The sequence below is a fragment of the Furipterus horrens genome, unplaced genomic scaffold (genome assembly GCF_987537825.1).
Source record: "Furipterus horrens unplaced genomic scaffold, mFurHor1.1.pri manual_scaffold_6, whole genome shotgun sequence".
Taxonomy (NCBI): domain Eukaryota; kingdom Metazoa; phylum Chordata; class Mammalia; order Chiroptera; family Furipteridae; genus Furipterus; species Furipterus horrens.
In genome coordinates, this window is record NW_028327176.1 from 92,450,542 (window position 1) to 92,466,747 (window position 16,206).

Genomic DNA, 16,206 nt, shown 5'->3' on the forward strand with positions numbered 1-16,206 from the left:
AGCTTTGGAGGCCTCACTGATGACTTCCAGTCTTAGTTAAGAAATTCTTAACACCACCTAGTCCGTCTAGGAGTGATTTATTGACAGGGATAAACATGCACCTTACAATTTTTAGTAAGCTTGTGCCTTTAATCTTGTTTAAAAAAAATTTTTTTCAGGAGTTATTGGCTGTGGATACTTTGATCCTTGTAGAAAGTTCAAACCTGAAATATGTGAGATGATTTCAAATTTAGTTTCTGCGGGCAGAGTGCTGTGGCAATGGACCAAGGTACACAGTCATCTGTTGTCAATATTTTTTAAAAAGTCAAATATTATTCAACCTAGTTCTCACCTCGTGGCTCATGAAGTTATTATCACATTATATGTGGTAATGCTTTTTTGTAAAAGACAAATTAGGTGCTCAAATGGATTTATGACACCTTTTCCTTCCAGGCAGCAAATATTCTGATTGAAGGATGCTTTCCATATGTATGAGGTATTACTATAAACCAGAAACGACATCCAAGATAAAGTAGAATTTTGCTGAAGTGAAAATATTGCATTTCCACTTGTTACTCTGATATGTAACTCTTTGTATGTCTGTCTCCACCATCCCACCAAACTATATCAGACACAAATATTTACTGAGTGAGTGAATACTTGGATTTTCAGATATTGTCAGCTAACTAAAACTTAAGGTCTAACTTGTGTGTTTCTCAGAGGTGGAGCATGAGTTAGTAAATGGATGGAAATTTACTTAAAATAGGCTAGATTTCAATACAAGTCAGTGTCCTAAGTAAAGCTCAGCAGACCTGTAGCTGTCACCAGGTGGCTTAAGGCAGACTCGTGAAAAAGCAATTAAATGTAGGTCTGAGATAAAAACAAACTTGATATATTTGTCAAAAAATGGCAAAGGAGGTAAGGGTTAGTCATAGTTCACTATACATTCATTAGGCCCATTATACACATCTTTGCGGAGCTTATGTCCTGGGGAAACCTGGAGTGTGCCAGCCTTTCAGATACCTGGGTGGGCTCAGACAATTCTAGATACGGAAGTATCAGAAGAGGAATTGGTATGTCTCATGACACACAGCCCCCCCCCCCCCACTGCCTGCCCCCCGCCTTCATAGTGATCAGCTCCTTATGTAAGATGGCTCTCCGTTAGCACAGGGTCTTTGTACATGCTGTTCTGCCTCTCTTAAAGAAACTCCAAAATGAATGGCAAGGTCTGAATGTCTGAGAATTTAGTGTGGTAAGATCCATCTGTTTGCTAGTGGGACTATTGTTCAACTTAATGTGCCTTTCGACATATTTTTCTGAATAGCATTGGTCTTCCTGGTGTCTTTCTGTCAAAGCTTCTTTTATTATGTGAATATTTACTAGCTCTGTTTTCTCACCTTTACCTCTTTAACCCAGTTGCATGAACTTTCATTTCCACTGCTCTCTTCAAAGTCACCAAAGAACTCCATCTTGCCAAATCTAAAGGTTGATTTCTTCCTCTTCTTACTTGACTTTTAACAGCGTTCAGCATAAATGATCCTTCCAAACAGTTTCTTCACTAGGCTTCAGAGGGGACTAACACTCTTGGTTTTCTTCTTCTATCATTAGTTACCTTTTCTAACTAAGCCCCTTCTTCTTCCCCCTCTCTAAATATTGGAGTGTACCTGATCTGGATGCTGGGACTTGGTTTCTATCTCCAGTCTTTAACCAGGTAGCCTCATCCAGCTTCAAGGCTTTAAACACTATCTCTGTGCTGATGACTTCAAAATCAATACATGCACCCCAGGCCTCTCTGGATGGCTCCAGACATATCTCTAACTGCTTAGTAGATGTCACCATTTTGATACCTAATAATGATCTCAAAATTAACAGAGCTAATGTCCAAACAGAACTCATCATTGTCCTTAAATATGACCATTCCTCAGACTTATGCATCTTAGTTAACAGCAACGACAATTATCCTGCTTCTCAGGCTAAACACCAGGGCACCATCTTTGATTTGCCTTTCTCGTCCCCTATATCCAGTCCATCAGCAAGTCTCAGTAACCACACTCTCAAAATACATCCCAAAGCTGAGAACTCAATGCCATCTCACTGTGAACCCTGATAGATGCCTCCATCTCCTGCCCTCTGGACCATGCAGTCACTTCCTAACGAAACTCCTTGCTTGCTTTTTGCCCTCCTTGAGTCTGTTCTTTACATAGTCATAAAACACTTTTTTGAAGAAGTGACTGAGAGAGCATGCCTCCTTCTTAAAACCACTAACAGATTCCCAGTTGCTTGTACAATGAAACCCAACACCTTGCTCTGGCCTGTATACCTGAACCTGAACTGGCCCCTGCTTACCTATCTCCCCTTCCATCATTCTGTGCCAGCTCTGCTGCCTTGCTCATGCTGTTGCCAGAAGTTTTCATGCCTCTGAACCACTATATTTCATCTGACCGATCCTCATCATTCTTGGCTTTACAGGCGCTTTCCTGGTTCATTTTCTCTAAAGTAACTGTCCTTGGCCTCATCTCAGGCATTATCTGTCTTCAGACTCTGTTTTTTGTAACCATGATTTTTATCATTATTGGTTGTCTGTTCTTTATCAATATATTTGTTTCCTATTTATTGTCAGGCTCCCCCATTAGAATGGACGCTCCCCGATGGCAGCAGTTGTAGCTGTCCTCTTCACTGTGGCATCTTCCCAAGGGCACTGGGAGGTGCTCAGACACAGTAAAGAGTAAATGAATCTTCCACCCCCAAATAAACAGCCCTCTTTATGTTTTTTCTTCAGATCACCTATCTTCACAAAGCACACTTTTAATCCATTCACCTTGTATATCACTTCACCTTTTTATGACTTTACACAGCTTTAAAGCAGAAGCCGGTGAGAAAAGAAAGAAGTTGACAAAAATTAAAGGGAAATAAATAGTAGAAGAGAAGGAAAGAAGCAGGTTAATAAAAGAAGAAGAGGGAAAGAAAGGAATTTACTTAATTCTCTTTAATGATTGCTTCAGTTGCCAATGGCTATGTTTTTTACAGCAAAATGAAAAAACAGTATTCACACAGGCTTGTCTCTTTATTTTTACATATTTGTAATATAAGTGTATGATTTGCATTTTGGTAAATGAACAGTTTAGCTTGGCATGTAACTGAGCAAAGAGAGAAATAACACTCCTTTTCATTCTCTCTCCCTTGCTGCCTGCAGCTTTAACTTCCACTGTGAATTAGCCTGTAAAAATCACTCTCCAAACTCAATGGGGTACTATTTCAATAAAGAAAGGACATATTCCATGAATCAGTACTAAAGAAATCATTCACTTTACTTTCCTGGATTAACCATGTGGTGAATCAAAGCACTTTGTATCTCCAGAATTATCATTGTTTCACTTTCCGAAATGATGCTAATGACATCTATTACACTCTTTATACACGGCCCACTGTGCTTCCCACACCTGCTACACCTCTAGGTTACCCCTAACTGGTCATTGTTATAGCCTTAACTGTTTGGATTCTACAAGTTAGTAGAAATAATAAGTAAATTAGTATTCAAAGAAACAAACCAACAAAACTCTGAAACATCACCTACTACTTAACAGCTGCATGTCAGACTTGCCTGCCAATTTATTCTAGGTATAAAGATATATGAATCCCCTTAGTGAAGTTTAGATCCCAATATACAAATATATTTATGGAAATACAAACACATAAAGGACCCTAAACAAGCAATCTATAGAACATAGCCATTATTGACTTTAGAAGTGAACATGATGACTAGCTCACATTGTTTTTTTGTTATGACCTATTTTCCATATAACACTAGTAAGGTTAATAATGATTAGGAATGCTTATTTCCACAACTTGCATAGTTTTTAAGAAATCAGGGCAAGTGACTTATTCAGAACCAACTAATGGTGGTAGAACAGGGGCTGGAATCTGCATCTGGTGTGTTATACTTGAATCCGTCCTATCCAAGGACTTATGGTCTTTTACATTCTGCATTAGTTTATTTATAATATGTTTTTCCATCAGTGCTGTGGTGAAAATATAAACTTAACTTTGGTTTAATACTGAGCTTGTTTAATTTAAAATAAGATTTGTGAAATAAAATACTTCTTTTGCAGTTCTATTTTTAGTTTATCTGAAAAGGAAATGAGAGTAAAAGCAAACGAGAGTATCACCTTTTTTTTTCTCCATCTTTAGGTGAAGATGCTGCCAACTCCTTCTAAATTTCATTACATTTTCAATCTTCGAGATCTTTCCAGAATTTGGCAAGGAATGTTAACCATAAAAGCCGAAGAGTGTGATTCAATCTCTGTTCTCCTGTCACTTTTCAAACATGAGTGCAACAGAGTAGTTGCTGACAGGTATGTATTACAGTGCCTGAGTTTAATGTACTGTACCAAAAGTATATACAATCGATTAGTACCTGCTTTATCTACCTAAATCAGTAGAGTAAGGAGTAGTGTCTTAATTATCTCTGGGACTCATGAAGCATTGATGCCACTTCCCACCTGCTGGTCGCCTTAAAAATATTCTCTGCCAAATTCAGCAGGACATTTTTTAAAATCACCGCATTACCAGAGGGTTGATAACATTCAGAGACAAATGGTAGTTATGTACATTTTCTAAACAATTTGAGCTCTGTAGGCTTTGCCTGGTGAAATCTGGTACATAAAATCCATCATCATCCTGAGTCTGTTTTCTCTTAGAGTTGTAAAGGCCCACCACAGTGTCGCACACACAGGTGGTATTTGTCAAATGTTAGTCCCTTTTTTCTTATCTTCCCCTTAGTACTGTAAGTCTGAAAGGACCTTTGTGCATTGTGTGCCCACAAACCCAGAAAAAGGACGTTTGCACACTACTGACCATCACTTCTGCACTTTTATTGCAAGTTTTAGGGACCTTTGACCTCACCCAGTTGACTCATCTGTATTGTTAAACAAAAAATTATTCATGACACTTGTTAAAACGATCAGGCACACAGTCTGTATCCAGGACTGTTGTGATAGATGTAGGGACTGCTGCTGTGGGGTTTTGCAGTAGGGAAAAGACAATGGCCTCAACTCCACACTTAACGGGGAAAAATTGGGAATTTATAGCCACGGAAGAGGATGGGGGAGGTCAGTGGATGGAAAATTAGCAAGAGATGTCAGGGGTACGGGAGGATTCTGGCTAAACTGACCTAAATAGGGTTCTTGCAGGCCAGGTGATCAGATGTTACCACAGAGGAATGAAGGACAGTGAGGAATTCGGTCACATATGGAGGGTGATCAGATATTGGGTGTAGAGGATTCTGGTTAAATGTACTTGACAGAATTCGTGCTAAAATTGGGTGGTGCAGAGAAGGACATGGAAGTCCAAAAGTTGACGTTGAAGGAGAGACTCTCTTCGTCAGTATTTTCTGTAAGTAACACTGTCAATGTTGTAACTCCGTTAGATGGGTTAGGCCCATCTTGTCAGAAGGCAAACATCGCTTCCCTGTTCTGATGTGATGGAGGTGCAGGATGGGGCCGAGAGGAGGTGGAGAGAGGGTGAAACCATGCTCAGTTAGGAAAGATGCCTTCATACTTTGCATTTTTACTCCTGGATTTTTCTTTCAGATTTATAACTCCTGATGATGAGCTTTGGTTTAATGTGCATCTTACTCATGCAATTGAAGAAAATATCAGCTCAGATGTGTTATCGTATATTCTTCCTGAGCCATACTTTGTAGATTTTCTCCGTGAGATGCCTGAACCAACTGGTGATGAACCTGAAGACACTGTGTTTGAAGTACCAAAAATCTATGAATTGGTATTTATTTTCACCTTTAAAGAGAGTTTTCGGGTCACTCACCTAACTAGATATTTCTCCCTGTACCAGAGCCTCACCATGAAGTTGCTCTAACTTTTATCTTAGTTATGAGTTGTGATTCATGTCACCATACACCAAGTGTAAAATATTTCTCTCAATGAAATTTAGCAGCAATCCCATTAAAGTCAGGTATAAGACAAGTATGCCTGATATTACCTCTATTATTTAATACTGCTGTAAAAGTTCCAGGCACTACAGCAAAATGACAAAAAGAAAATAGATGTAATTATCAGATAGGAAAAAATAAAAATATCATTTTATTTGCAGATATGATTATCTCTTCATATAATCCAAGAGAATTTAAAATCTTTTTTAAGTACTAAGAGTTCAATAAGATGATCAAGTATGATATAAATATAACTCTCAATAACTGTCCTTTATACTAGAGGTTAGCAAATTATAGTCAATGGGCCAGATGCAGCCGACTGCCTGATTTTTGTTATATTTGTGAGCTAGGAATGACCTTTACATTTTTATATGGGTAGAAAAAAATCAAAAGAATAATAATATTGTGTGACATGTGAAAATTATATGGAATTAAAATTTCAGTGTTCATAATAGTTTTATTAGAACACAGCCATGTCCATTTGCTTATAAACTGTCTGTGACAACTTTCACACATGATGGCAGAGCTTTGAGTAGCTGTACCAGAGACCAGACATGCCAATGCCACAAAGCCTAAAATATTTACTGTCCTTCCCTTTATAGAAAAAGTTGGCCAACTCTGGCCAGTAGTCACGAGATAGAAAATATAACAAAAGTAGTTTATTCAACAGCAAAAATATGTAAAATGTCTAGTAATAAACATAAAACTTTACTTGATTAAATGGCAATACATCATTCTTCCTAAATTAATGCATAGGTTTAATGAAGTTTGCAACAAGACTCCAAAGGGACTTTTTAGATCAAGAATCAATGGGGAGAAACAATTTGCAAAGCACATATGTGAACAATTTAACTATATAAATAATGTTAAACTTCTGTATATATTTTTTAAAAATCCATAAATATCCCTGGATGGTGTGGCTTAGTTGGTTGGAGCGTCATCCCATAACCAAAAGGTTGTAGGTTCAATTGCCGGTCAGGGTGCATACCTATGTTGCTGGTTCAGTCCCCGGTCCAATTGATGCTTCTATCTCGCATTAATATTTCTCTCTCTTCCTTTCTCCCTTTCTAAAAAGCAATGAAAAAATGTCCCCAGGTAAAGATTAAAAAATCCATAAATAATACTAAAAAGCAAATAAAAACTGAGAAAAATATTTGCTATATTCCAATCTTCATTACTGTGGTTGGGAGTTGGTGCTGGGGTTCTTGAAGGGAAAAGTCAGGAATAATTTCATATTGGAAAGTTAGGTTTCAACCCTCTGAAAATGGAAATAACTAAAATTCAACTAACACATGACACATTTTTGGAAATGCATTAGGTTTTTCTTTTAAAAAATGTAGAATTACTTTTAAGTGCCTTTACAATTGCTACTTCTATATATTTTGGATCTTACATATTGTTTTTCTCTCTCTTTTTCCATCCATAGGTACCATCCTTTGACTTTCTGTCTGAAAGACTCCAGTTTTACCAGAGACAGTTCAATGAAATCATTAGAGGAACATCCCTTGATCTGGTGTTTTTTAAAGATGCAATGACTCATCTTATTAAGGTTCTAACTGTTGACTATTTAATGACATAAATAAATCATATAAAAACTTAGTTAATTTCACAAACTTTTTGAGACAATAAATACATAGTATCAGGTAGTATATAGAAGAGTGTCCATAAATTGTGTTAGTTCACTGTGTCAGAAACCAAAGATTGAAACCCCTTATTTGAGTTCATCTACATGACAACAAATGTTTTTCAAGGGCAAATTGATGGGTTTTGTGTTCAGAGCTTTTTACACACTGAGTCAGTTTTACCTTTCTAGAAAGTAAGCTGAAGAGCCCTACGAAGAAATATTCCCTCCTTATTTTAATATAATAGGAATTCTGTTCCCCATGGAGGGAAAGTTGATGCTTTTGGACTTAAGATCAAGATGGAGGCATAGGTAAACGCAGCTCACCTCTTGCACAACCAGAGAAAAATTACAACTAAAATAAAGAACAGCCATCACTCAGAACTGTCAGAAAATCAACCTGTATGGAAGTCCGATAGCTAAGGAATTAAAGAAACCACATTCATCCAGATGGTAGGAGGGATGGAGGGGCAGAGACACAGAGACATGGAACGAGCTGGTCCCAAACCCACGTGTAGGGGAAAGAAAATGAAGGGTTATCTCAGGGGCAAGGGACCTCACCCGCATACCAGGCCACAAAACCCGGGGTTCCAATGCCAGGAAGATAAGTCCCCATAACTTCTGCCTGTAAAAACCAGTGGGGGTTGGGTCAGCATCTCCTCTTAGAGGGCCTTCAACTGCACACAGACTTACTCAGACTCAATCCCTCTGGGCTCCAGCACCGGGGCAGCAGCTTGAAGGGCACCAGTGGCATACAGAGAGAAACTAAAGTGTTTGGCATCAAGGTGAGAGCTGGGACACAGGTTCCTCCCAGACAGAACTGCAGACAGAAGCCATTGCACCTTTTCTGAGCCCTCTCCCACAGAGCTACAGTGCAGTGGCACCATATCTGAATCCCCATCAACCTGGCTCACACATTAAGCCCCACCCTGATGATTACCTAAGCATCCACCCCATCCAACTTACAAGCCTACTGGAGCAACCCTCCCACCCTGTAACAGTGGCTTTTCTATATGAAGGTCTGGGCTAGGTACAGGCCTCAGACCTTCCTAAATCCACTCAAACAAGCAAACAGCTGAATCCAGCGCCTCTACCTCTTGCCGAGTGGCCGCAGGCCTGGCAGTAGCAGCAGCCATCTGCAGATCACTTTATAACTTGTGCCAAGGGGCCCCAGACAGAACACAGGTGGAGGATGACCTTGGCCTTTGCCACCTGGGAAACCCCAGGGGCTATCCACCTTGTGGACAGTTACAGACCACATTGGAGCGTCACCCAACCACTTCCTCAAGCTTTGAGGGGAGGCGGTTGCTGGCCAGAGGTCATAGCCAGTGTTACAAACTGTCTGGCCTGCGTAAATCCCTCCCATTGACCTGTCGACAGCAATCGAGACTCATCTTCAAGAGGAGGGAGTACTCAGCCAAAACAGGCATAACACCTCGAGTACACAGCTTGTGGGGTAGGGAAGGCGGTGCCACTGGACCCTCCAGGACACCTACTACGTTAGGCCGTGCTACCACGACAGAGTTAAAGCAAATTGACGAGGAACAGGGAAACTGGGTGTACAAGACTGATGTAAAAATAGAATCCAATCAGGGACAGCACTGAAACGGAGTATGGTTTAATCCAAGCCTGGGAGAATACAGAAAGGAGTTGCTTATTTGTATAACTTGTAGGTCAAAATGGAGTTTCTCCAGAAGTCAGAACACAGTATATAGAGGTTTGGTAAAGAAGAGGCATTTAACTCTTGTTTATTATACAGGGTGGGGCAAAAGTAGGTTTACAGTTGTGACTATGTGAAGCAGAGTTTATTCTTGTATTATTACTTATTAATTATTGTATTATTTTCCATACAAGCAACTGTACAGTTATCTTCTGCAAAGCTGGTGAATTTCTATATGTCCTAGGGCTGTCTCACATTCAACCATTTGACACATAATTATCTAGTACCCACTGTGGCTAGGTCCTATGGGACTATGTTCTAGGTGCAAAAGCATATAAGGGATTAACATATTTAAAAATATAATGGTAGAGTCAATGCATTTCAGGATGTCATTACTGATCTGCTATCTATAAAAATAGTACTTTAAAAAATTCCTTTTAGTGGCGATAATGATTTTAGAGATCCATCTAGGCTTTCTTCCTCATTGGTGTCATTAACGTAAAAGCTTTTTAACAATGTCTTAAATTGGACTGTATAAGATCCACAATTTGAGTCCTAATCCCCACCAAAGAAATCAACCATAGAAAAGGAACATAAGACTATAAATGCTGTTTCTCTGATTACTTTTCTACAAATACCTTTCTGCTCCCATTGCAAATAGAATTTTGATACATTTAAAGGATTTTCATTGGAAGAGATATGACAGAGGTAGTATCTGTGTAGAACTAGGTGTCTACATAAGTCAGTGTGTTAGACTGATGAGTAATAAGCCAACAGTTGTACACTTATTTCTGCAGATTAGCAAAAGCAGCTCCACCATCCATTGAGTTAAAAACTTAAAAAAAAAAAAAATCACACAAACACATAGAATAGTTTTGAAATAGGACAAGAAAGATAATTTGGTCTGTTTTTCATGATGAAAATATAGATGGTCAGGGAAATAATTTGAATAGAATATATACAAACTTTAGTTTTTAAAATTCTTATATATATCATTAAAGGAAAGTGTTTAATATAGTCTGGAAGCATATGGTCAAACTTTAGACCCATTTAGTGCAATGAAATGAAAATGGTTGAATTCTATTTTCAAATAAATATTATTTTATTTCAAAACAGATTTCACGAATAATTCGAACATCATGTGGAAATGCATTGCTGGTGGGTGTTGGTGGTTCAGGGAAACAAAGTCTGTCAAGATTGGCCTCTTTTATAGCTGGATATCAAATATTCCAGATAACATTAACCAGGTAAGATAAAGTAAAACAAGACAATGTTTTTCTATAGTTAATTTCTTCAGGGTAAAATGTTTTCTTTAAAAGTACAACAGTTTAGTGTATTTCTTTCTTAAGTAAATTATTTAAGTTTAACATATATAAGTAAATGCATGTAAGTTCTGGGTGTCACGTATGTACACCTATGTAGCTAGCCCACAGATGAAGAAATCAAACATTACTAGCACCCAGAAGTACCCTCATGGCTTATCCTAGTCATTACCCTCCAAAAGGTAACCATGTTCTCACTTCTGAGCCCATTGATTAGTTTTGCCTATTTTTGAACTTTGTATCAGTTGAATCATACAATAGTCACTCTATTATATCTTTTCTGTTGCTTGCATTGTTTGTGAGATTCATCCATAATGTGACATGTACCAATAGTTTGTTTATTCTTATTGCTGTACAGTCTTAACTTTACCAGATATTGTCACAATCTGTTTATTCATTGTAATGTTGATGACTATTTGTAGGTATTCATGAATATTCTTGTACATGTCTGAGTATACTCTAGAGACAGAATTGCGGGACATAGAGTATGCATTCGCTCAGTTGTAGTAGATCTGCAAAGTAGTTTTCCAATGCCATTTGACCAGTTTACACTTCAGTTCATGAGAGTTTCAGTTCCTCCACATCCTTGTCTGCCCTTGACATCGTGAATTCTTTTCACTTTAGTAAATCTGGTGGAAAGCTCATTGTGGCTTTAATTTGCATTTCTCAGATGGCAAATATTGTTTAGTATATTTTCATCTCTTGTTAACCATTTGGCCTGCTTTTAAATTCTTTGCATTTTTTTTCCCCCAGCTGAAGTGTAGTTCTTTCTCTTATTGGTTTGTAGGAGTTTATTTCCTGTAGTTTTGTTATAATTTCTTTGTCTGAGTGTATATTACAAAAATTGTCTCCCAGTCATTGGCTTGCTTTTTCACTCTTAGTGGATCTTAATATTCTTTCCAGAACACCCCCACTTTATTACATCCCATTGTGTTTTTAGTTCTTTTTAAATATAATTTATTGTTTTTCTATTACTGTTGTCCCGCTTTTTCCCCCATGGCTTCCCCCCACCCCTTTCACCTCTTCTCTCACAGTCAGTCCCCACCCCGTTGCCATGTCCATGGGTCATTTATACTAGTTCCTTGACTTAGGATTTTTTTTCTAGTTTCTATCTCTGATATTTTATTGTTGGCGTACAGAAATGCCTTCAATTTCTGAATATTGGCTTTGTACCCTGCTATTTTGCCAAATTCACTTATTAGGTTGAATAGTTTTTTTCATGGAGTCTATAGTGTTTTCTATGTACACTATCATGTCATCTCCCCCTGGCTGGTTTGGCTCAGTGGATTGAGCGTCGGCCTGCGAGCTAAGTGTCGCTGGTTCGATCTTCCAGTCAGGGCACATCAGAGAAGGAAAACTCTGATTCCAAAAAACCTCCGCTGCCTTGCGGCATACCTCTTCAGGGGAAAGGCTAAGGGAGTAAACCCCGACAGAAAATCCAGAGCCGGAGTCCCTAAGGCGGTTTGACGTTGTAGTCAACACCGGCAACTCCTGTGGTGCACCTGAAGCCAAACTGTATTGACTCCGTCTTTCCCTTGGACCCTTCAGCTGCGAAGAGAGGGGGGGTCTGCTGCATGGGCAACAGCAGACCCTCCATATCACCCTGCCCAGGCTCTGTAGCTTCAGCTTCACTGGAGAGGACACTCCAGCGTCATCGCAAGATGTCGATTCAACATGGGAGGAGACAGATACCGTGTCGCTCCCGAGTTGGACTGCACAGCCATTCTCGGCGGTGCAGATAGACTCTTAAGAAGCTACACCATCGTCTCTCGAGACGGACGGCTGCCAACGATCATGTCATCTTCAAATCATGACAGTTTTACTTCCTCTTTTGCAACTTGGATGCCTTTTATTTCTTTTTCTTGTCTGATTGCTATGGCTAGAACTTCCAAGACTATGTTGAATAGGAGTGGAGAGAGTGGACATCCTTGTCTTGTTCCTGACCTCAGGGGGAATGCTTTCAGTTTTTGCCTGTTGAGTATGATGTTGGTTTCAGGTTTCTCATATATGCCCTTCATTGTTGAAGTATGCTCCCTCTATTCCCATTTTGCTGAGTGTTTTCATAAATGGATGTTGTACTTTATCAAATGCTTTTCAGCATCTATTAATGTGATCATGTGATTTTGGTCTTTCATTTTGTTTATGTATTACATTTACTGATTTGCAAATATTAAAACATCCATGCATCCCTGGGATGAATCCCACTTGATCGTGGTGTATGAACTTTTTAATATGTTGCTGGATCTGGTTTGCCAGTATTTTGTTGAGGATTTTAGCATCTATCTTCATCAGTGATATTGGCCTGTGGCTTTTTTTCTTTGTTGTGTCTTGACCTGGTTTTGGAATTAGGGTAATACTAGCTTCATAGAGAGAGTTTAGGAGTCTTCCCTCTTCTTGGATTGTTTGAAATGGTTTTAGAAAGATAGGCATTAGTTCTTCCCTAAATGTTTTGTAAAATTCACCTGTGAAGCTGTGTAGTCCAGGGCTTTTGTGTGCCGGGAGTTTTTTAAATTACTGGTTCCATTTCATTAGTTATTATCGGTCCATTCGGGCTTTCTGCTTCTTCTTGATTCAGTTTTTAGAAGATTATATGTTTCCAGAAATTTGTCCATTTCATCTAGGTTTTCAGATTTCTTCTCATACAGATAGTTGTTTGTAATAATTTCTTACAATCCTTTGTATTTCTGTGGTAGCAGTTGTGATTTCTCCTCTATTGTGCCTGATTTTGTTTATTTGGGCCCTCTCTCTTTTTTCTTGATGAGCCTGGTTAAAGGCTTGTCGATTTTGTGTATCTTTTCAAAGAACCTGCTCCTGGTTTTATTGATCTTTTGAATATTTTTTTTAGTCTCCATGTCATTTAATTCTGCTCTGATCTTTATGATTTCCTTCTTTCTACTTGCTCTGGGCTTTGTTTGTTGCTGTTCCTCTAGTTCTTGCAGCTATAGGGTTAGATTTTTTATTTGAGATTCTTCTATCCTTTTTATGTAGGCCTGTATTGCTATAAACTTTCCTCTCAGGACTGCCTTTGCTGTGTCCCATAGGTTTTGGACTGTTGTGTGTTCATTATCATTTGTTTCCAGAGACTATTTGATTTCCACCTTGATATCATTGTTAAACCCTTTCATTATTTAATAGCAATGTTATTCATTCTCCATGAGTTTGAATATTTTTGAGTTTTTTCCTTGAGGTTGATTTCCAGTTTCCAGCCATTGTGATCTGAGAAGATGTTTGATATAATTTCAATTTTCTTGAATTTGTTGAGGCTTGTTTTGTGTCCTACCATGTGGTCTATCTTTGAAAATGTTCCATGTGCACTTGAAAAGAATGTATATTTTGCTTCTTTGGGTGAAAAGTTCTATATATATCAATTAAGTCCACTTCAGTGTTGTTCAGTGCCTCAATATCCTTGGTATTTCTTTGCTTCAAAGATCTGTCCATTGTTGACAATGGGGTGTTAAAGTCCCCTACTATGAGCATGTTGCTGTCAATATCCTTCTTGAAGTCCTTCAAGATTTCCTTATATATTTGAGTGCTCCTATGTTTGGTTCATATAGGTTTACAAGAGTTATATCATCTTGAGGGATTGTTCTCTTAAGTATTATGAAATATTCTTCTTTGTCTCTTTTTATGGCCTTTACTGTGAAATCTGTTTTGTCTGATATAAGTATTGCTATTCCAGCTTTTTTTTAAGTGTCCATTTGCTTGAAATATTTTTTTCTATCTCTTTACTTTCAGTTTGTGTAGGTCTTTTGTTTTGAGGTGGGTCTCTTGTAGACAGCATATATGTGGGTCATGCTTTCTAATCCATGTCTTGGAGTGGGCGTGTTTGGGTTCATCTTCTTTGGGACCCTCTGTGCTTCCTGAACTTGTATGACTTTTTCTCTCATAAAGTTAGGGAAATTTTCTGCCATTACTTTTTCAAACAGGTTTTCTATTCCTTGCTCCTCTTTTTCTCCTTCTGGTATTCCTATGATATGATATTATGTTTCATGTTGTCCTGAAGCTCTCTTAAAACCTCTTCATTCTTTTTCAGTCTTTTTTGTTTTGTTGCACTTTCTGGGAATTTTTGTCTACGTTGTCCTCCAGCTCACTGACCTGATCTTCTGCTTCCTCTAGCCTGCTTTTGATTCCTTCTCCTGTGTTCTTCAACTCAGGAATTGTATTCATTTCCTCCTGGCTCTTATTGATCACTTCTATGTCCTTTTTCATGCTGGCATAATTCTCAGTAAGTTCCTTGTAGTTTCCCTGGAGTTCTTTGTAGTTTTCTTTGAGCTCTTTGGGCTCATCAAGCTTCCCTATAATCCATGTTTTGAATTTCATGTCTGATAGTTTGCTTCTCTCTATTTCATTTAGCACTCTTTCTGGGGATTCCTCCTTTCCTTTGGATAGGGGGTTGTTTCTCTGTCTCCCCATTTTTGTGACGCTTCTTGTTTGTTGCTGCTTCTTAGATTGTTTTCTTAATTTACCTTTTTGATAGTTCATTATCAGTGTATAAAAATGCCACCAATTTCTTAATAATTAATTTTGTATCCTGCTACTTTGCTGAATTAATTTATTAGATCTAGTAGCTTTTTGGTGGAGTCTTTAGGGTTTTCTATGTCTTTACAATTGATGTCATCTGCAAATAATGACAGTTTTGCTTTCTCCTTTCTGATTTGGATATCTTTTGTTTCTTCTTCTTGTCTCTTTGAGTGGCTAAGACTTCCAGTACTATGTTGAACAAGTGGTGAAAGCAGAAATTCCTGTCTTGTTCCTGATATTAAGGAACATCAAGTATGATGTTGGCGATAAGTTTGTAATATATAGCCTTTTTATGTTGAGGTATGGTCCCTCTATTTCTACTTTGCTGAGAGTTTTTATCATAAATAGGTGATAGATTTTATCAAATGCTTCTCTGTATCTATTGACATGTCCATGTGATTTTTATTTTTCATTTTGTATGTGGTGCATCACATTTATTGATTTGCAAATATCATACCAAACTTGCTTCCATGGAATAAATTTCACTTGATTATGGCGTATGATGTTTTTAATATATTGCTGAATATGGTTTGCTAATATTTTGTTGAGGATTTTAGCATGCATGCTCATCAGACATATTAGCCTATAATTTTCTTTCTTTGTAGTGTATTTATCTGGTTTTGGAATTAGGATAATGCTGTTCTCATAAAAAGAACTTGTAAGCGTTCCCTCCTCTTCAATTTTTTGGAACAATTTGAGGAGGTTAGGTATTAGTTCTTCTTTGAATGTTTGGTGAAATTTACCTGTGAAGCCATCTAGTCCAGGACTTCTATTTTCTGGGAGTTTTGGACCACTGCTTCAATTTCATTAGTTGTAATCTATCTATTCAGGTTTCCTGATTGTTCCTAATTAAGTTTTGGAAGATTGCATGTTTCTAGGAATTTGTCTATTTCACCCACGTTGTCCAATTTGTTGACATACAATTGTTCATAGTATTTTCGAAAAATCCTTTGTATTTCTGTGATGTCAGTTGTTACTTCTCATCTTTCATTTCTGATTTTATTTATTTGATTCCTCTCTCTTTGTTTCTTGATGAGTCTGGCTAAAGGTTCATCAATCTTGTTTATCTTTTCAAAGAACCAGCTCTTGGTTTCTTTTTCTTTTTTCTTTTTTTTAGTCTCTATGTCATTTATTTCTGCTCTGATGTTTCTTATTT

At 38.0% G+C, this 16,206-nt stretch overlaps 1 protein-coding gene across 1 annotated transcript in view; it reads left to right on the plus strand.

Annotated features, from left to right (window-relative positions):
• Positions 1-16,206, plus strand: part of DNAH8 (dynein axonemal heavy chain 8) — a 273,301-nt gene that overhangs the window by 149,069 nt on the left and 108,026 nt on the right. Inside the window, exons 54-58 of the mRNA XM_090280432.1 lie at positions 159-268; positions 4,168-4,331; positions 5,568-5,760; positions 7,353-7,475; positions 10,324-10,454. Coding sequence (XP_090136558.1) covers positions 159-268; positions 4,168-4,331; positions 5,568-5,760; positions 7,353-7,475; positions 10,324-10,454 — 721 coding nt within the window. The remainder of the gene's footprint in view (positions 1-158; positions 269-4,167; positions 4,332-5,567; positions 5,761-7,352; positions 7,476-10,323; positions 10,455-16,206) is intronic.